Source organism: Trichomycterus rosablanca, chromosome 27, assembly GCF_030014385.1.
Source record: "Trichomycterus rosablanca isolate fTriRos1 chromosome 27, fTriRos1.hap1, whole genome shotgun sequence".
NCBI classification, from domain to species: Eukaryota; Metazoa; Chordata; class Actinopteri; order Siluriformes; family Trichomycteridae; genus Trichomycterus; species Trichomycterus rosablanca.
In genome coordinates this window covers 2,485,545-2,506,788 of record NC_086014.1, presented here as the reverse complement: position 1 = coordinate 2,506,788, position 21,244 = coordinate 2,485,545, and the positions used below count along the sequence as shown (strand labels likewise).

Sequence of the window (21,244 nt, the reverse complement as noted above, 5' to 3'; positions counted from 1 at the left end):
TAGGACGTAAAGCCATTAAGGAACTTTTTACACCATCAAATTGATCAGTAGGATTGCAGTATGTGTGTTTGTGGCTTAGGAGATTAAAAAATAAACACAATGAACTCATTTTTGGACACACTAAGCCATGATGTGTTACAAACATTCAGTACCAGAACAAGAACAGCTGTATGACATTCTAGCTGCATGTAAACTTTAGATTTTTGTTTGTGTTTCAGCTTCATATCTTATAGCAAAAAAAATAGCTTCACAATCAGTGGTGTGTATCGAGAGTTTAATAAATAAAATAACTTTAAACATTTATTAAACAAGTTAATAAACAATTCATACATTTGGCTACAGAAATGACACGTTTGTTTTCCTCACAAAATGCTTTCAACACTTGGGGTTTAATCCATTTTTGTCACATTTTTGTGTTGTAAAGCTGCTCTTTTTTACATGGTGGAAAATAAGTACATATCTGTGGGTCAGAAACAGAAATGGACTGTGTCCTAAACAGCAGTACTAAATTCTTAAAATAACTGACTTTTATCATCATTGTTTTCTTATCCTGGCCTCATTTTCACACATTCAAAGCTGGTGCATTGTTAGAGTACTTCTGGGTATCAAACCCAGATTGCTGGTGCTGTACAGCCACCAAAAAAGTACTGACCTACTCTATTAGCTCACTTAGTAGAAAGAATTACAGTTTGGGACACAGCCATCCTTAGTTTCTCCCAACCAGAAAGTCTGTCTGATCTGGCTTTTTACACATTGTTCTGTTTAATACTGCACGTTTTTTGGACATGTTCTAGTTTGGTGCGTCATTAAAGGCGGGTTCATGTTAAAGAATGTATTTTGAATATGAGAAATTTCACGCCGACAGGCAGTCGAGTGAGTCGAGCGCTATCAGGACGTCTGCTCTGCACCGAAACGTGTTCCAACCGTCCTGCATGGGCTCACAGCTCTGCAGATTTGGAGAGATGTCTTTGATACAGATAGCCTACAGGAAAAATAATAGATTAGGATTGTATATTTACACGTGAAGTTTTTATACACCTGATACTGATCTTTATGTGTACACTTAAACAAATCCACAAATTTCAGTTTTATAAGTTTATTATGGATGTTGGGTCTAGAATATACAAACATTTACTTATACCTTTAATTTGGTGGTAAGGAAAGTAATCATACAAACAAACCATCCATTTTTTAACATGAAGAGCTGCATTAAGGACCAAGAGTTTCATCTGACAGTTCTAATTTGTAACATGTATCCTGATCATATTTGTGCTTTTTTTTTTTTTAGCAGATGAGTTTTGTGCTGCTGTACTTTGCTTATTGTTCTCTGTATAACTGTTTTCCTGATGTTTTCAGCTTCCTCTGCAACTCTTCATGTGACTTTTGGATTTTACCTTGTTGTAAAATCATCTGTGTTGCACCGGTTTGGGACGATGTGTGGTTTAATGAAATGTCGATTGCCACTTGTAGATTACTGAACCAATAACCAGTAAGATGCTTATTAAGGATTAAGGATCCAGCATTTTGATTCGATGCAATGTGGGTAATCATTTTTACCTTTCCTTACTATGATTGCTACTCATTGTTTGAAATCCTCCTAACCAATGTTAACATCCTTTATTATGAAACCAGGTGAAATTTGCACAAGATCACTTTTATTGCCACAGTAATACCTGGAATTACATTTATTTTTATGTATCCATCTTATATACTATTACATGCCTATGTATTTTGTATTCAATATAAATGTACACAAACAAAAGTGGTTGAATACTTGTTTCACTGACTGTGACTGTGGTATGGTGAGCTTAATAATTATGAGGGGTGTCCACATACTTTTAGCTATTTAGTTTGAGGTTACGTTTCTTGCATTTAACAAATAATTCTCTTGTGTGAATGAATCGGTACATTGTAGCTCCACAGGATTCTGAGGTTCTTCTACAGCTTCTTTCTCTTATTTTGGGCATCTCTTAGACTTGTAACATAATTCACTTATGGTTACGGCAGAAGTTTTACCTCAAGTGGGAGCTGTTGGCACTAAGTCACAGTGCTGATAAAAATATGTTGTTTGCAGTTCATGCAGTGATGATTTACACCAGTTGCCATGTCGCATCTTAGATTTACTGTCATTTATTAGAAATTACGATTATAATAGTATATAAGTGTCTCACTCTGGTTTTAATATCCTAAAGTAACGTTTTTATTTCTTGCAATTATGACTTTATGGCTTTACTCAGCACTCTGCTTTCATTTCTGACTCATTAATTCTGTAATTTCTATTTTATTTCTTGTAATTATGATCTGAGAACCTACGGTGCCAAGGTGTCCCGAAGCTTAGACCTACAATTCTGACTGCATTTATCATAAATTTGTGGATTAAACCTAAACTGGGACTAAAATGTTCTTTTTGTGAAAGATTGGGTCTATTTTTGTTTGGGAAATGAGCCGAATAAATCAAAGCAATTTAAAGGTTTTGTTCCTCATTACTTTACCACTTTACAAGGTGGTGGCAGGAACTAGGAGGTGTATGATTTAGAAGTCAGTGCAGTGTGGAAAAAATCCATAGCTAAGTTTTATTTCCCCTGCGTATTTCAGCTTAATTCGACCTTTTGGTATCATGCTGACTTTCGTGCTATGAAAAACTAAATTACTAAAGCGAACATATTCCAGGTTTTATTTCATATCACAAAATTACTTCTAATTTCGAATTAAAATCCTAATGTTAGATTTTATATTTTAAAATTGCAGTAGTCCTTTTTACAGTTGTTGTATCTTAGAATTGATACCTCTATTACTTGGGCTCCTTTAGTCCTGCATTTTTAAATATTTGTATAACAGTGGTGAATTAAATCCTCTATAATATTGTGGATTTTACGAAGAAATATAATTTTAATTAAAGCTTATAAATTATGTAAGTTTTATGTACAGTATATCACAATATCAGATCCGGAACAAAGCTGATCGTTTTTACTTGTTTTACGCGCGTGTGGAACTTTTCCAATCTTTCTCTCCAAGAATATTTTAGGAGGCTTAATTATTCACCAGACTTGTCAGCTGTATTCTGTTTCAGGTATTTTGTCCCTGGTTGATTTCTCAGTTTTATTAAATCTTAATAAGGATCCTAAGTAAAATGGGAAGATATCATTCATCTTCAGTTTGAAATATTTGTGAAATATAGCTGTATATGAAACATTTGATTTTAAAATCCCACCTTTCCAGCATTTATAAATAGTGCATAAAAGTCAACAGGTAAAAGAAACGCAACATTTTTACTACCCTGTTATTAATGTCTAATGTTAAGAGTCTGAAACCCAGGTCAGGTAAAGTCTGTAGTTTTGAAAAGGATTTTGTGTTTTAAGGTGTGCATTTTTAAAAGAACAAGCTCAGATAAAAAGTTGTAATTCTCCCTTTGTTTTGTCACTCTAAATGCCTAAACGATCTTTAAGAATAACTTATACTGTCAAATGTATACTACAGGAGTCAGTTCAGGATTTAAATCAATTGTTAATTATGTTTTTAAAGTATTAGATCTTCTAACGAGCGCTCGTTTTACGCATTGAGCGCAAAGTATTAGCCACGATTGTTAAATTAAATGGCAACAACTTATTTGTTTTTGTGTTTTGTTTTTTTTAGCTGAGCTGAAGTTACCCCTGATTTCACTTGTTTTATTAATTGAAGTTGGTCTCAGTGTTTTAACAAGCTCGCATAATTAATTAAAGAAGTATCAGATGATTCTATGCTGTAAAAGTCAAGATCCTTAAAATCGCAAAATAGTTAAATATTCTGGGTGTTGCATTAACTAACATTTGCCCAGTAAAATCAGGATTAAATGAAACTTTTCAAACCCAGTACTGAGTATAAAGTAGATTTGTATTTACTCTAAATAAACAATAAAAAGTTGCGCATTTTACGCACGGAAATGTTCCAAGCTCCAAATGTTAATTCTGTTGTTATAAGCTGGACGTGTATAGAAGTACTTTGAAATGAATGCATGAATATGGTTCATATTTACCATGTTTTTCAGGACAGGCGTGTGTCGGGGGCTGAACTCGGGCATCACATTGTTTGATGTGCTCTCTCCTCCGTCCAGCACCGACTCCGTCTCGGACCTGCGGACATACGGTGACCTCCGGATGCCGGACAGCAGACCCGAGGCTCTGCCCACAGAGTAGTAGCTGGGTCCGGTGGCCTGTTTGTACCACGCTTCTGCTGGACTGCATGAGAGCAGCATTACAAGCACAGCCAGCACCAGTGCAGATCTACCGGACCTCTCCATAGCGCACATCATCTATAGCTCTCTCTACCTGCTCAGCTCCACCGGTGAGTTTCAGATGTTCTGCTTTTCTTCTGAACAGAACTTTGTGCTGAATGCTCCTCACATCCACACGCTTTTATACAGAAACCCAGAGTATCAGAGTGGCGCATCAGTGTGTAGGAGTTTCAGGCTTCTGCTCAAGAAAATCCTCCAATCAGAGTTCAGAGCGTCAAACTCTTCATCTAAGTGACTATTGACGTGATATTCCGGTCCCACATCTCAGAAGTAAACACGTTTAACGTCTTAAAACACCCTAATTAAACTTAATCTATTTTAAAGTAAGAAACCTTAACCTTAATCCAGCATGAAACATGTATTTGATTATTTATTAAAAATAATAATTTAGATGTCAGATAGCATGCCAATTTATTTACGTATCATTTGAATTGTTTTATCATTTGCATTATTTCAGTGCAAAAACACCATAAATAAGATGACAATCCATCCCAGGGATCCTCATAGATTCACTCACACACTCATTTGCACCATGGTGTTGGTAGAAAACCAGAGTACCCAGAAGAAACCCACATAAACACGTAAAGAACGTACCAAACTTCCTACACAGTACCTGTAGGCAAGGATCAAACCCAGGTTCCCAAGCCTTTATTCAAAATACTGTAAAGGTCAAATGTGTAAGTATACTTGTATATGATTAATTGAAATGATTCAGTTTCTTGTGTAGAAATGATTATAAAATTGTTTGACTCACTCCTGCTTACCGACTGACTGTAGCTGGTGACTTCTATGTCTATATAAATAGGTCTAGTTTGTCTCAAATGTGTGATCTCTCTCTGTAGCCTTTCTCTGCTTTATATACCTTAATTAGCTTCATTCTTAGATTCTAAATTATCTGATTGGATGATGGTGGAACAATGAAAATGAAGGGTCTGAATTTCCAAACAGATTTTCTTTACTTACGTAAAGAACTTGACATGCTGTCTAAATAATAATAAATAATAAGAATCAAATACATGTTTGATGCTGGATTTAGGTGTTATCTACAGTTTATTACAGTTTTTCTTACTTTAAAATAGATTGAATAAATCTAATTAGAGTGTTTTAAGACGTTAAATACATGTTAAAAACGTGTTTACTTCTGAGATGAGTGTTTCTAAATTGTCAAGGGTTTCCAAAAGTTTGCTCATGCTATTTATTGTTGCTGTTTTAGAATTTATCAACTATAAAGTAGTACAATAACATCTGCAGAAAAATATGAGTAGTTTATTTCTTATTACTTAAAAAACAATCAAATGAAGAATCTGGCCAGGAGCCCCCAAACATCTGTCTCGCGTGTGTTATTTTTCCACCTCCTGGACAGTCCAGTGTTTTTAGGGTACGTTCTGAACACATTACGCCCCTAATCCCTTATCAGAACAAAATTATACACTGGAGTTACTGTACACTGTTTCCCAATTTCAGTTTTTCTCCATGTTGACGCATACATGAGGAAATGAAATGGAATTAATAATGAGATGGTAGTGAGTGTGTATTGAGTCAATTTTCTCCTGTCGTCTGTCTAAAACCGAACAGAACTCGTCCTCAGTGATGACCGGCTATAGCTCGTTATATAACGGCCTGCACTTTGGCTCCATCTTGTCCTGCAGCACGGCATCTGGGCTGCAAACCCACGGATCCTCCGTCTGCCACTGCCACTTCACCAGCTGCTCCTTCAGAAGCTCGAAAACAGCTTTATAATGTGGATCTGATGCCAGGTTCCTCTCCTCGCTCGGGTCCGAGTGTGTATCGAACAGTTCCCAGCGCTCTCTGTAGTAATACTGTCTCAGAGTCTTGAACCAGTGTGTGGGCTGGCCCGCCTGTGTCCGGTTCAGAAGGTCCTGGAAGGTGGGTGACACGTACAGGTCCTGGTCGATGGGGAAGGGCGAGCCGTAGTTTAGGTTGTGTAGCAGCAGATAGCGTCCACTTCGCATTGAGCGCATGGGGTAGTACATGGTGACCTCGTGCAGGCTCTGGCTCCCGAATGCAGTGTCCCAAACTGGCTCGGAGGAGAGAGCGGGGAGTAGGGAGCGGCCTGTGAGCTGAACTGGGGTTCTGCTGCTGAGGGTGTAGGGTGGATAGGGCACCGAGAACCAGTCCAGCAGAGTGGGAGTGATGTCTGGAAAGGGAAGAAAGAAAAGAACACCTAGTGAGATTCAGACCTGGATCTCAGCTGTAGAAAGCTTTTGGAGCGACTGTTATTAGTGACAATGATGCCACCTTGTGACCACATACAGTAATATAAAGCACAGATATTCAGTGTGTGTGTCTGTCTTACCCAGCAGACTAACATAGGCCTCACTGGTTTCTCCCCAGCGCTGTCTGTGCTCAGGTGAGGAGATGATCATGGGTTCAGCCACACCCGCGCTATACAGGTTTGTACGTCCGTTCGGAAATGGAATACCGTTATCTGAACTGTACATCACCAGAGTGTCGTTCTCGAACCCGGCATCTCTCAGCTCCTGCAGCACCAAACCCACACCTGTACAGAACAAGCATCAGAATACAGACTGAGATCAGCCAGGTCCTGAAGGTGAGGGTGAGTGTGTGATGCTTTACTTGATTGTAAGGATATTCAGTTCTGAATGAGTGAATACTGGTGTGATCTACAGCTGATCTTTATAATATTCTTTTATTATTATTTGGCCGTTGGAATCATAATAATACTTCTGTGTCACTGATCACATCGACCCCTTTCTGTAACTTCTGGATGATCCTTAAAACTTCTTTCTGACTCTTACTCTCATTGCGTGACGTCTTTATCAATGGATTTTTATCTGCTGTTATTTGAACTCACCTTGATCCTCCACCCAGAACTCGAGGAACACAAGCATCAGGGCTCTTTTCTGTACAGATTTAGGAAATGTTCACTGTGGAAGCACATCTGTAAGTCGCTCTGGATAAGTCTGGATATCATCAGGCTGGTTCCTACTGGCAAACCTGACTGCCACACTAAATAATCTCCACATTTGATGCATTTACCAGCTTAATCTCAAGCCCACGCTTAAGTTTTTTTACGGTTAAGTAAAAAAAAAAAAAACAGAAACCAGAAACAGAAAACTGATTCAGATCTTTATCATTTCTAAAGGTGATGCATTTAAAAAAAAAGTTTTAATCCAGTTTCTGAGGGAAAATTTAATTATTATGTTTATTTATTACAAATAAACTAAACAGGATGGAAACTGTACAGGATTAGGAACAATGTTCTGAATTAACAATACTACAGGCATCAAATCTTACTGTAAATATTTATTCTTCCCTCCTACAGATGAGGAACCGTCTTACCCTGGTCTAGTCGGCTGATGGTGGTGTACTGAGCTGCGATATCTGCTCGAGCGGCCGGCGTGTCCTGGATGAAGTACGGTACCTGAGAACAATCACCAACAATCACCAGATCATTTTTTCATGCACAATTACAAAATGTACATGCACCAGCTACATTACACATCCCTCACCTTGACCTGATCAGGTGAGTAGTGCTGTGGTTTCCAGTCAGGAATTCGTCCCATCCCACTCTCACCATTGCCGAATTTCTCACAGAAGGCTCCGTACTGGGGCTGAGAGTGGCCGCAGCGGTGAGGGTCATGAAACGCTACGTACAGGAGGAACGGCCGTGCTTCTCCTCTATTCCGTTCCTCTTCCTCCTTCTGTTCCTTTAGAAACTTGCGCACAAGCAGTTTGATTCGAGTGATGTTGCGGCCCACTTGCAGGACCGAGCCGTTCTCCTCTGTGTAAGCAAAGTCGAACGGGTAAACGAACTCCGGACCCACGTGCTTCTTCCCGATGATGCCTTAAAACACAAATATAAAAAAATTACCTGTAAAAAGATCTTATAGATATTGTAGATTTCATTTCCATGTTTTACCACTGCTCTGTCCAGGTCAGGGTGGAGATCGGACATAGCCAAATATTTCTGTATGTAGACACCTGACTGGCCTTTAGCACCCCTGGGGATTCGATAAATACATTCTGCCTTGTGCCCAGTGTCTCTGGGTGTCATGTTTAGTTTTACATTTACGGCTTTTAGCAGATGCTTTTATCCAAAGCGACTTACAGCTGTGACTATACAATGTAAGCAGTTCAGGCTTATGGGTCTTGCTCAAGGTTGCCCAACAGTGGCAACCTGGCTGTGGTGGGGCTTAAACCTGCAATGTTACTATTCCTGTACATTAACCACTAAGCTACAACTGCCCTGATTTAAAAGGATGCTTTGGACCTTTTGACATTTTGTACAACTCATTATTCCTGCAGTTTAGTGGCTGCATCTTCTTACCAGTACGAATGTTAGCTTGTTTCAGGAGGAGGGGAAGGCTGCGTACTCCATCGAAGGAGTTAAAGTGGTGCACGCCCTGATGAAGCCCGTACATGCCGTTCTGATGCTGTGGATCGAATCCCAGGGAAAAAGGTGAGTAACACAGATGTGCTGTGCTGTTTTAAATAATATGCAGCACATTTATTATTTATCATGTATTAGAAGTGGCAGCTGCTGCGTACCTGTGGTAAACCAGTGAGGATGGTGGAGCGGCTGGGTGAGCAGCTACTGACAGAGGTGAAGGCGTTCCGAAAAACCAAACTGCGCTGAGCCAGAGCTTGCAGGTGCGGAGTTCTGACCACTGTGTTGTTGTAGACCTCCGTTTCGAACCCGGCATCATCACCTGTAAAGTAAATAATCACCAATCTGAAGTGGGTTCTGACTCACTAGCAGAATTTGGGTATGAAAATTATATTGGTCAATCATTTCTAATATAAATAATACAATAAACTTGCTCTATTCAGCAAATAAGTAAATGCAGATATAGTTTAGAAGCCTGAGGAAGGGAGTAATCAGGACTATTTAAATATATGTGGCTAGTATATGATATAACACACTAGTCCACCACCTGATGCTCTAGCTCACCACAGATCTCAAGCTCTTGACTTTAGATCTCAGGTGGTGCTATCCACCTGAGTTGGCATTTAAACAGGCACAACTGGCTGTGCCTAGTGGAGGGAGGGAGGGAGGTCAACCGGGCTTCATTGCCATGGTTCGATTGCGACCCCTGTTTGTAGCGTGTCTTTCTGTTTGTGGCAGGCTTTTTTTACTTTACATTTTCAACATTTAGCAGACGCTTTTATCCAAAGCAACTTACAACTCTGACTGAATTCAGCTGAGCAATTGAGGGTTAAGGGCCTTGCTCAGGGGCCCAACAGTGGCAACCTGGCAGTAGTGAGGCTTAAACCTGTAACCTTCTGATTACTAGTCCAGTACCATACCGTAAAGCACTTTTCTCCTTCCAGTCTTGACAACAGTGTTTTTCCCAACAACACTGATGTACCTGATACACTCATACCAACACAACACACACTACCATGTCATTACCATGTTATTATCACTGCATTGCTGAGCATGGTCCATCACCCAAACATCATCTGGTTAGTGGAGGTCCTATGGGGGCCCCCTTGTTAAATAGGGTACAGGGGGTAACAGTCAGTAATTGTATACCCTCAAAGTTCATCTGTATGGTGATGTTCCTACAGCATGATTTATTAGAGTCATGTTAACTTTATGTTAGCTTTAATACTGAACCATATTGTTTACTAATGCAGTAAAATAATTGTATAGTTTCAATAAAACATAATTTAGAGTAAAAGTTACCGATAATAAGCAGCGCGTTTCTCCTGCTGCTCTCAACAACTCTGCACCAAAACACCAACAACAAACAGCACCATCTCACACCTACAGTCATCTTTATTCTGCTGTTTTAACCTTTTACTACATTAAATACGTTTATTGTTATTTCTATTCCGTCTCTGTTCCTCTTTCTTCATCTATTTAATAACATTCTTACTTTTAAACTCCTACAGTTCATAAACACAGGCTAGTTCCGCCTTTGTGTCACGTGACACCATTCACATGACTGCCAGATTGGTAAAAGTTAAGCGTTTAATGCCACACTATTAAATAAATATTTAAAAGTTTGGACACCACTGCTCAAATGCCATGTTTAGTTAATTTAGATTTTAAGTTAAAATAATTTAGTACATACTCATTATTAAGTATTAAAATGCTTCATTGCTTTTTGCTGAATGTATTCAAAATATAAAACATGCAAAAGTTGTGACACTTTTAAAAATTTGTGTGCCTTGATTTGCAGAAATATGTCATTAAAGCTTAGTTTTATGCCATCATCCATACAGGAATTACATTAGTGCATTAAAACACATCAGAGAGAACTAAATTGAATAGTAAGCCTAGTTTTGAAACATTCATTTTAAAGCTATAAGTTGTTCACCAAAGTAAGACACACTAATGTTTGCGTCGGCCAATGTTAAGTAAAATGTTTGTTTTTTAAGCAAATTTCCTGCATGTCAATTGCAGATGTACTTATGTACAGTATAGGTCACCTAGCATTGGCAAAGTAGATTGAAAGTTAGCTGTACATGTGGATCGTCAGTGTCTGGCACAGCCTCACCTTTAGTGAACTTGTACTTTCACAGGTCCCCTTGTGCAAGAAACAGCAGCTCATTAGGTTAGTCCTGGATTTGGATGCATACTGTATTGTGCTGTAAGACACCTAATTGTAGATACTTATATGCTCTATTTATTCTCATTCATTTAGCCACTTTTATTCACCTTTTATTACACTGTAATTATATACTAGTCTATACACTGTACATTCAGCATTACCAGTTTAATATTCTTTAACTTGTGTCTCCTCATTTCACTCATCTGGTCACTTCGGCACTTCAACTGTATTATATGTAAATAATGTTTGTCTTAGTATTTAATCTAATAGTATTGAGTCTAATCTAATCTACCTATATGTTTACTAAAATACACACACATACATATTGCATCACAAATAGTGGAAAACGCATTGAAGATGTTATTGATTAATATCTGTGTTTGATTAATATTTGTGTCCAGACTGTAAGGAAACCCTGTATATTGGTAACCGGAGTTCCATATCCTGTTTGTGAAGAAGGAGTGTTTAGTCCAATCTGGCAACCAACACCGTGTGTTAGTTAGAATGAGTGTGTTGTGATAAGAATAAACCGCAGACTGAGCTCAGCTGTTACAGCTTCAACTGATTTAATGTTTTTATTTATTTTTAGTTATTTTTTGACTCCGAGTGAAATTGATTCGTAAAGGAAAAAGGTTTGTTACACGTTCTTGCTTGTATGTTTAGTTAGCAGAATGCTAATTTACTGAACTACAGAATTGTATTGGATCTGTTTACTGTGGGTACAAACATGACTTTTAAATGTCTTTATATAATGTTTGATTTTTAGATTGCAAGTAACAGAAAGTGCAGATTTTCCTCTTTGACATGCAGTAAACTATTTTATGTGTAATCATTTTGTACTCTCTTCTTTGTTTCCAGACCCCAGACACCAAGTTTAGATGGTAATTCCTTAATTCCTTCATTGGATGATGCAGTGACATTGTAAATTACAGGTATATTATAACAGATTTGTGATAATACATACAAAAACCTAAATAATTCCCCACTGGTGATTGATTGTGGTCAGATTTAACTCAAGAATCTAAACTCAAATTCATAAGTTTCAATAGTTTTTCTTTTTTGGACAAAGAAGTTTTGTGCTTCAATTATTTGGGCACAGTGAAAAGAACAGCTTTAAAAGCATGACATTGCAATTCAACTGTGTGAACTGAGTGGGTTTAGTTGACTTTTAATGTTAAAGATGACAAAAAGAAATGTTTATAGCCTTATCACCTTAGTAAAACACTTTTTGTTGGTTTTCTATTAATTTGTCATATATTTGTATGTGAAGAATAGAGAGTAGAAATCATAAGGGATTACACTAATGATCATCTGTTTGGTAGGAAAATATCCTCGCTATGGCATCCATGTGGGTACAGTCATATGACATTGTATAATGACAGAGTAGTGAATCTGTTTACTCTTCAGTATTGAGAGTGTAGTGTCAAGTAAGTTATGTAGTTTTATGATTAAATAGTGGATAATTGTTAACACATTGAAAATCTTAGTACTCGATTGAAACAGTATTTACAATTCTCTTTACATGATTATTGTGATTTATGATTGTTTTAAATAATCTGTTGTATCAAAATGGCATTTGTACTGGTAAACAATGATTGTCCCCCAGACACTGAAGGACATAACTGCAGTAATAAGCTTTCTGTAGCTTTCAAATCAGATGTTTACACTTCACTATTAGCTTGGCTCTTCTTCAGTTCTCTCAGGTTTAATAAGTACAAACTATGAGTTCATATATTTAAAGTAAAATGTCATGAATTGTAGTTTTTACAGCCCATGTGAGGGAGCCAATTAAGCAACCCCAAAACAACAACAACAGTAAGCCTCCTCCATGCTTCATGGCAGAAATTCTGAAACTGGTCAGTTTTAATTGATTACCAAGGCTAATGCAGAATTAAAGCTGTAATTCTGCTGACATATTTGTGGTTTGGTTAAGTCATTTTGCTTAATCTACTACTTAATCTATGGATGGATGGTAATTTAGTAAATAATTAACAATTTATTTATGTTTTTCTATTTCATCTAAGCACACTTAGCACATCCATTAATTTTCTTACACATAGTACACAGTCCAGGAGGCTGGAGACCAGAATCTTTACCTTTAGTTACTGTCTCTAAAGAACTTCACGATGAATTGCCACCCTGTTTACAGTTTTTGCCATTCTTGTTTCCAGTTTTGCCCTGGACCCTCCCTAACTTTGCTCAATACACAGCATTCAGTGAAGATAAATAAATATATGTGTGTTATTATTGTGTGCACTGTTTTTAGATGGAGGATCCGTGGTGGCATGTGGAAGCGCAGTGAATAAAATCCTTGATACTTTTTATGATCGACCACACAACCACATGACGGTTCAACATCAAATAAATAAGTAAGTAAAGTTAATGCTTTTTAGTGAATGTGAGGGAATATTATTTATTCTGTTTTATTAATCTTGCTTTAAAGTGAGTCTGAGCTTTATTACATGATTGGACAATTTTTTCTACAAATTCTTTATTGTAATCCATCTCTGCCCTGTTAAAGCTACTCTGTTGTAAATTGTGTAATCTTCACACACACTCGCACTCATGATCATTCCAGTTTCCAGTTTCATTCCAGGTCAAATTGAAACTGTATTTAAAAGAAAAATATAAAACATATTGTATAGGCCCCTAGCTAAATCCAAACCATGTTAAGCCATGTACCTGTACCATTTACTTGGTGTATGTCACACATAGTGAAGGGTATTTTATCTAATCATATCATTTTTCCCTCAGAACTGCTGCAGTTACGACCTCTGCTGGCTGTTTGATGGCACCTGCTCAGAGACTGGGGATAATGGATATCGGTGCGTGACTCTCAGTATTTTCTCAGATCCAGTCTGCTGGATGATGGAGCAATTTTCTGGCTCTCTGGTGCACCGACTGAAGGTTCGATGCTGTTCTGTCAGTGCTTGGCGCTCCCGTTTGCCCATTCTTATCTGGTTGCCGGCGTACAACCTGGCATGGCTAAAAATGGACATACTGGCTGGACTCACTGTCGGATTGACTGTTGTCCCTCAGGCTCTGGCCTACGCTGAAGTGGCTGGGTTGCCTGTGCAGGTATTTACACTTACACGTTTCATATCTTACATCCAAGTCTAAGATTAGAGTGGTTCAATATGTGCATACATTATTCATACTAATTAATGAGGTTACAGGGAATTAGGTAAAAAACTAAGGTGTGATTTCCTTGTTATACACTTGCAAATAACATGTTTACATTTTATTTTAGCTTGAACATTAATTTTATGGGCAGTGTGACAGGCTGTGGTCTGTTTTACAGTGATCATCACTTCGCCTCGAACATGAACCGTAGTAATGAAGCGTTTACTCAGAAAGGGAAAATGGGAAGTACAATACCCTGATCTGAAACTGACGTTGAGGCCTGAAAGTTATTTATTGAATTTTATAGAACGTCTAGAAACACGACCTCTAAAGTTATGATTAGTGTAGATTGGTATACAGCCTGAGAGATTCAAAATAGAAAGTAAATGAGATTTAGTTCTACTGTTTAGCTACTGGAATTTGCTGACTCCAGTACAATCAGAATAAGGAAGTTATGTGGAGCATAATGTCGAGCATGTGACCAGATCTTCAAATTATTACAGAAATACAGAAATATTTACATACAGATTTATTTTAAAAAGCCTAAGAACTTATGATTGCTTTAGTTTGTACACGTGTACGAGACTTTTGAATGCTCAGATAGTCACTTTTATCAGTTTTAGTGAAAAGCTTTTTAGTGAAAATGCTGTGTGCATTAATGTGGCATTTTTCTTTAGAATATCATCACTTTGTTGATGGGTTTGATGGGCAGCTAAGAAGCTCCTGCAGTAAACGCACCAGTGCTCTGGGAACACACTATTGAGGAAGCATATTGCAGCCTTAAGAAAGATAAATATATATATATATATATAGATGGATCAATCCCAATGGTGATTAAGTGTTAATTCAGTAGGACCACTATTAAAATAAGTAACTAATTCTATTCTCCTTGCTCTTGTTCTTTTTTTTTTTTTGTAGTATGGGCTGTACTCATCTTTCATGGGTGGTTTTATCTACTTCATGTTTGGCACATCAAAGGACATCACTCTGGGCCCGACCGCCATCATGTCTCTGCTCTGTTCCTTCTACATAGGAGGAGATCCAGTCTATGCCGTTATATTAGCTCTGCTGTGTGGCATCATCCAGGTCTGCATGGCATTTCTCAAACTGGGTAAGCACACTGGAAACTGTCGACGACCCTTAACAGTCCCTTGGACTTTTTTTTTACTTATTATTATTTTAAGTTGTAATATTTATTCCTAAACTGAATTATGAATGAAATGAGCAACTTTAAACATAACTAACAGAAGAGCACAAGCTGAGCAGGAAGTGGTGAGGTTTCATGCTGCAAAGACTTCGCTTACTTTGATTGCTTCCTGTAGTACAAACTCACCACCCTCACTAACCACACGCACTACGACATGCCTACTGCTGTAAGTAATCAGGTAGACCAAGGTAAATAGAAAACTACTGTATATAGATGAATGAATAGCCAGAGGCTGGACAGTCTGAATGATAAAGGAATTAATGAAGTGAAATATGCAGCAGAATGGAAAGATAGACCGCGTGATGGATAAATATTTAATGAATGGATGAACAGATGGATAAGGAGAGATCAATGAATACATAAAAAGTAAATGGACGGATGGATGGATGGTTAAATCACTTAAATGCGATGTGTAATCTAATGCACACTATTGTTCTGATTCCCCTTCACTCTTTTGCAAAGGCTTTCCACAAAATTATAGTGTGTCTGTGGGAATTTGTGCCTGTTCAATCAATAAAGCATTGATTTGTTATTTATTCTTGTTTGATTATTATTTAGGCTTCCTGCTGGACTTTATTTCCTATCCTGTAATAAAGGGTTTCACCTGTGCAGCAGCCGTGACCATCGGCTTTGGACAGGTCAAGGTGAGCATTAGGAAAGAAAATTCACATTTTCTGTTTCATTCGTTCATTTGTGTTAATCCAGTTCTGTTACACTGTTAAAAAAGTACTGTGTTGTGTCTGTGCATGTAGAACATTTTGGGTCTAAAGAACATCCCTCAGCAGTTCTTCCTGCAGGTCTACTACACCTTCCACAGGCTAGCTGAGGCACGGTGAGTTTTTAATAATCATCTTTCTATACCTACAAACACAAAACTATAAGACTGTTAGTGAAACATCTCTCCTCTTGATCTTGTTCAGGGTCGGAGACGTGCTTCTGGGTCTGTGCTGTCTGTGTTTCCTGGTGACGCTGACTAAGATGAAGTGTTCTCTGGGTTTGGTCGAAGATAACCCAGCTACTTTGGTAAATGCTGCTAGGGGTCTAGTGTGGACTTTAGCTACAGGTGAGTATACAAATGAATACACTTTTAATAAAATCTAGTTTAGTTAGTCCAGAGGGGTGACCTGACCTAGGCAGTGTAGCTGTAGTTTATTTCCCGTATTTTCTCCAGGTCTTTATAATGGATGTTATGTAATATGTTTAGTCTTAAATGTCTCTCCAGACCTGTGTTTCTCTATGATTTTGCAGGCTTTATTTATTTGTGGACAGTTATATTAACTCCTCAGTTTTACCTTTGAAATATATCCCGTCTTTGACCCACACTTCACACCACGCATTTATCACTTCACTCGAGCGCAAGCTAAATTATTGCTTTATTTCTGTGTCTAGTCCGAAATGCCCTGGTGGTGATTGCTGCGACATGCGTTGCGTACTCTGCTGAGGTCACCGGTCACAATTTTTTCACCCTCAATGGGAAAACAGCTGAAGGCCTGCCACCATTCTCACCCCCGCCCTTCTCTGAGACGACAGCCAATGGCACTGTCATATGTTTTACAAACATCGTACAGGTCAGTCTACAAACAGTAGTATTACACATGATAAGGCTTAAGGGTTCTCCTACTTCTGAGACTAGACATTTGAAGCAAATGATGAAGAATAATCCACCCAGGGAGGTTTAACAACTCCTACCTTTAGAACAAATAACCAAAGTAAAGGGTGGAGTAAATATTTGATATTGTACTGCTTTGAGGATGTATCTTAATATATGATTAAGCTGATTAGGTGGGTCTGATTTCCCCAAATCACTGAGTGCTATTATTATTATTATTATTGTTATTATTGTTATTATGTGATCATAATTACTGCCTTCTGTTCATATCAGACTTTCATATCAGCACGTACTGTGTTTAATTAATTTTTCTGTTATTTTTCAGGATTTGGGAGGTGGTTTAGCAGTTATATCGTTGATGGGATTGCTGGAGAGCATTGCTATTGCTAAGGCGTTCGGTAGGTGTTTTTTTTAGTGCACATCACACACTATTATTTCACTGACTGGTTCGAAAGAGCAATTTACTAAATACACTTATCATGTATTTAAATACATCATTAATTTTTGCTGGTGCTCTGTAGTTATTTATGCAATAGGATGTATTAGTTTTCCTCATTCCTTCATACTAATGAACTAATCTAATTCTAGGCAACATCATTAATTTAACAATAACTGATTAACTATAAATTGGCCATAGGACAAAACACACTTTTTAAAATCATTAATTTGTCAATTTACTCAATTCATAACAAATGAACCATTTAAAACAGATTTTTTTGTCTTGCAGGAAGTAAAAACAATTACCGCATTGATGCTAACCAGGAGTTCTTTGCTATAGGTGCGTACCTGCTTACCCTGTTTTACTGCCTGATATTCAATGCACTCACACACTGTGTGTGTGTGTGTGTGTGTGTGTGTGTGTGTGTGTGTGTGTGTGTGTGTGTGTGTGTGTAGACTTTGGTTTTAATAGAAGTAGTGAATATGTTGAGTGATGTGTGTGTTTGTGCAGGTCTTACCAATATCTTGGGCTCTTTCGTCTCGGCGTACCCAATCACAGGAAGCTTTGGGAGGTTCGTTTTGTTTATTTATTTATATGTGTGTGTGCATATAAAATCTCTAAGGTCTCTAATAGGTTAGTGTTTTCATTACATATGTACACTCTTATGCAAGCAATGTTTTGCTTCGATAAATTGACTTACCAGTTAAAGTCAGTGTTTAAGGTTAAATTCCATGTTTTGTTGCACTTTAAAGTGAGGATAATTTAACCCCACTGGAAACCAACTTATATTGTAACTCCTCACAAAAAAGCCATAGTTCTTTGCTGAATTTAAAAATATTACTTAAATAAAGGAAGAATAATATTTTTAATGTTCCAGATCTTGCATTTGCCATCCCTGTGTGTATTCAATCTTGCACAATAACAGTAATTGTGCAGACATGTTTTGTGTTTTGTTATTTGACCACTGATGTCCACACTTGTTACGGTAGATTTGTCCAGGTTTAGCAATAGTAGCATTTTTTTATACTTTACAGAACTGCTGTAAACTCTCAGACTGGAGTTTGTACACCTGCTGGAGGGGTCATCACAGGTAACCTACACACACACCTTCAATAAAAATATAAGCATAATAAAATTTCACTCTTCCGACCTTGTGCTAGCATCTAACCACCTTAAACTTTTCTAAACAGCTGAGTATCTAAAAATTAGGCTAACCAATGTCTTTTTATTTTTAGGTGTGGTGGTGCTCTTGTCTCTGGCCTTCCTCATGCCTCTATTCTCCTTCATTCCAAAAGCTTCACTAGCCGCCGTTATTATCTGCGCCGTTGCTCCTATGATCGACTTTAGTGTTCCTCCACAGATCTGGAGGGTCAGAAGTGAGTTCTTATGTTCATTTTTATTCAGTTATACTGTATATAATACGATTCTGAAGGCGACCATACAAGTTTTTGTTAAATTTTTATTGATTTTTTCAGAGCTGGACATGTTTCCCTTCTTGGTCACCTTTCTGATGAGTTTCTGGGAGGTGCAGTATGGAATTGTGGGAGGTGTAGTTGTTTCAGGGTTCATGCTGCTCTATCAGGTAGCCAGACCTGAACTGAAGGTACGTTTTAAATAGTGGATTTTCATCTATAGTCACCATGACAGACGCATTGCTCAATATTCAGTTGTTGTATTGTTGAAAATAAGGTTCAGCTATTTTCAAACAAAATAAATACAAAAATATAAGAATTAAATTGTTACTGATTGTTACTAATTGAAACTCCTGTGCAGTCTTGACTGCTCACAAATGAAAACATGATAGACTAACTGCTGCAGTGTTCACATAGTCAAAATTTTTCCAAATGCACTTTTAACTGGGATGCAGGTATCTGATCACGGCGTGTTGGTGATGACGTTGGGAAGTGGACTGCATTTTCCTGCCATAGAGCATCTCAGTAAGGTTGTCCGTAAACAAGCTCTAGACGGTAAGTCACACATACAATTAGGAATCTCTAATAGGATAATATAATATATTATAATTTGAATATTTGTCCTGCTTTATGTAAATAATTGTAATGTCTTGTAAATCTCTTTGTTTTTGCAGTTTCTCCTCGATGCTCTGTACTGTTAGACTGTCATCATGTCAGTAGTGTAGACTACACTGTAGTGAATGAGCTCCGAGATCTTCTAAAGCAGTTTAAACTACATGACGTCTTCCTCATGTTTACAGGACTGAAGGTGAGTCGATGGCACATTTAGATGTTTTGCAAATAAACAGTAATTAAGAAAAAAACCCTCTGCATTAGACTGTACACGAGGGCCTGACGACAGGTACAGAGCAACAGATTGTGTGTTATTTTTTGGTGTGTTTTACCCAGTGCTCTGTACTGGAGGTGTTATTAGCAGCAGATCTGCCAGGTTTCAGACACGCAGACAGTGTGGAGGAGGGACTGCAGATCCTCAACAGTGCTGATTATGACTGACACCCTCACCGTCCAATCAGCAGAACCGATATGATCAGTGACTACAGACATAGTAACACACACTAAACACACCTGTGAATGGATGCATATAGTAACCCGATTACAGGGTCAGATGTTGGAATAGACTCTGATTTTCTGTAGCTCACTCATCTTTCTACACATCATGACCAAATAATTTCTACAGAAACACAAACTAAGTTTTATTGTGTTTGTAAGATTCATATAACTGACTCAGGATACTTTCAACTGCACTTTTTAAGAACTGTTTAGTTTTTTAAGTTTGTTAAGAAAAAATGTTTAGATTTTTTAAAGATAAAATGTACAGGGCTTCTGGTTCTGTTTTGTACTTGTTATAACTAATGCATGTTATAACTACATGTGTAAGTTATATCTATTACATGTTAATGTAGCAATACAGCTACATTTTGTTTGGTTGTATATTCCGGCAATACATTCCAATACTGTTTTATTTTTTTTATTTTTAGACATTTGTTTATACTTATAAATAAGTAGTTTTGTTTATATGCACAATGACCATAACAAAAATGATACATTTAAAATGGATTAATGCACTAAATGTACGTATATTACATATTGAGCTAAGGTGGTTGCACATTGTATTTTTTTATTTAGTTGTTTTACTGACATCTATTTTTGTCTGACTCCTTTAAAGCTGGCAAAAGAGAATCGTAACACTTAATGACAGTGTGCATGAAGTTGACTGGGTTTGATTGGAGTAGATGTAAGTCATTTATTGGCCGCTAGATTTCACTAGATTTTAGTATTTTAGATTTTGGAAGCTTATTTTTAGTTTGAACCCTGTCAGTACATTTATTAATTTCTTTTGCTTTTTCTTCCTACATCCTGTGTAGGTTTTTTCATGCACTCTGGTTTCCTCTCACCTAATAAAAAATATGCATTGTTAAGTATTTGGATTAAATTTTTGGTATCATTTATTGTAGATTCTGTGGCACCTTTGCATAGACGTTATGGCACCCACTTTGGGAATCACTGCAACAGACCTGTGATAGTTCTGCAACCATAAGGAAATTAGACCACTCATCTTAAAGATGCTGGATCAAGTAAAGTATAGATGCTTAATCTGACAAGGTTTAGTTGTGTGGTTGATGAGAGATCATCTAAACTTTTTGCTAACGTTAGTGTATTGTGGACTTCTCTTTTTCAGAGCCTTAGCGTTATCAGTAACGGCTGCATTTACAATAGGTTGTAAATTTAGAGCTGCTGATGTGGTGCACCAGTGTGCCAATTTTTAAGCAAAAGTGTGAACTTATTTTGCACAGCACTGTTAGACTGAATGAGCCTACACACATATCTTTCTTTAATTGCAAAGTTTGTGTTTTCTGAACTAGACTTTGCAGAAAATAGTGGACTTTTATTAATAGTGTCTTATTTTAATCAGATATGTCATGCACATTACCAGTTTTTCCTCCTGCAGAAGGTGGACCGATTGCTGTTAATTGCGCCTTGTGTTGAATACTGTGACAGGAAACTAGTATTTAAATCATTTTTGTTTGTGTTACTTAATATACTTTGAGGCTTCTGTCAAGTATGAGGTTTGTGATACA

The 21,244-nt window shown here is 37.5% G+C and overlaps 3 protein-coding genes across 3 annotated transcripts; 1 reads left to right on the top strand and 2 right to left on the bottom strand.

Annotated features, from left to right (window-relative positions):
* Nucleotides 1-266: 266 nt before the first annotated feature.
* npb (neuropeptide B) lies at nt 267-4,298 on the bottom strand. The gene is made up of 2 exons (XM_062989394.1): nt 4,013-4,298; nt 267-982 (listed from the first exon to the last, which is right to left on the bottom strand). The coding sequence occupies exons 1-2, from the start codon at nt 4,286-4,288 to the stop codon at nt 854-856; spliced, it is 405 nt and encodes a 134-aa protein (XP_062845464.1). The 5' UTR covers nt 4,289-4,298; the 3' UTR covers nt 267-853.
* A 1,319-nt stretch (nt 4,299-5,617) lies between these two features.
* Nucleotides 5,618-10,168, bottom strand: sgsh (N-sulfoglucosamine sulfohydrolase (sulfamidase)). Its single transcript, XM_062989519.1, has 7 exons — nt 9,945-10,168; nt 8,804-8,964; nt 8,583-8,688; nt 7,765-8,099; nt 7,595-7,676; nt 6,588-6,791; nt 5,618-6,428 (listed from the first exon to the last, which is right to left on the bottom strand). The coding sequence occupies exons 1-7, from the start codon at nt 10,033-10,035 to the stop codon at nt 5,869-5,871; spliced, it is 1,539 nt and encodes a 512-aa protein (XP_062845589.1). The 5' UTR covers nt 10,036-10,168; the 3' UTR covers nt 5,618-5,868.
* A 2,216-nt stretch (nt 10,169-12,384) lies between these two features.
* slc26a11 (solute carrier family 26 member 11) lies at nt 12,385-19,903 on the top strand. The gene is made up of 16 exons (XM_062989282.1): nt 12,385-12,399; nt 13,570-13,893; nt 14,857-15,049; nt 15,704-15,789; nt 15,898-15,977; nt 16,066-16,208; nt 16,535-16,713; nt 17,080-17,152; nt 17,482-17,532; nt 17,704-17,764; nt 18,228-18,283; nt 18,429-18,569; nt 18,669-18,796; nt 19,061-19,160; nt 19,280-19,413; nt 19,554-19,903. Exons 1-16 carry the CDS (start codon nt 12,385-12,387, stop codon nt 19,656-19,658), a joined length of 1,869 nt encoding a protein of 622 aa, XP_062845352.1. The 3' UTR covers nt 19,659-19,903.
* Nucleotides 19,904-21,244: the final 1,341 nt, after the last annotated feature.

Excerpts from the sequence above, each read along its gene's own strand:
- npb (XM_062989394.1), bottom strand. The coding sequence starts at position 4,288 with ATGATGTGCGCTATGGAGAGGTCCGGTAGATCTGCACTGGTGCTGGCT. Across the intron at positions 983-4,012 it reads CGCCTGTCCTGAAAAACATG|GCTATCTGTATCAAAGACAT; the intron begins GTAAATATGAAC and ends TTTTTCCTGTAG.
- sgsh (XM_062989519.1), bottom strand. The coding sequence starts at position 10,035 with ATGACTGTAGGTGTGAGATGGTGCTGTTTGTTGTTGGTGTTTTGGTGC. Across the intron at positions 6,792-7,594 it reads CATCAGCCGACTAGACCAGG|GTGTGGGTTTGGTGCTGCAG; the intron begins GTAAGACGGTTC and ends TGTTCTGTACAG. Across the intron at positions 6,429-6,587 it reads GGCCTATGTTAGTCTGCTGG|ACATCACTCCCACTCTGCTG; the intron begins GTAAGACAGACA and ends TTCCCTTTCCAG.
- slc26a11 (XM_062989282.1), top strand. Across the intron at positions 18,797-19,060 it reads TAGCCAGACCTGAACTGAAG|GTATCTGATCACGGCGTGTT; the intron begins GTACGTTTTAAA and ends ACTGGGATGCAG. Across the intron at positions 19,414-19,553 it reads TCATGTTTACAGGACTGAAG|TGCTCTGTACTGGAGGTGTT; the intron begins GTGAGTCGATGG and ends TGTTTTACCCAG.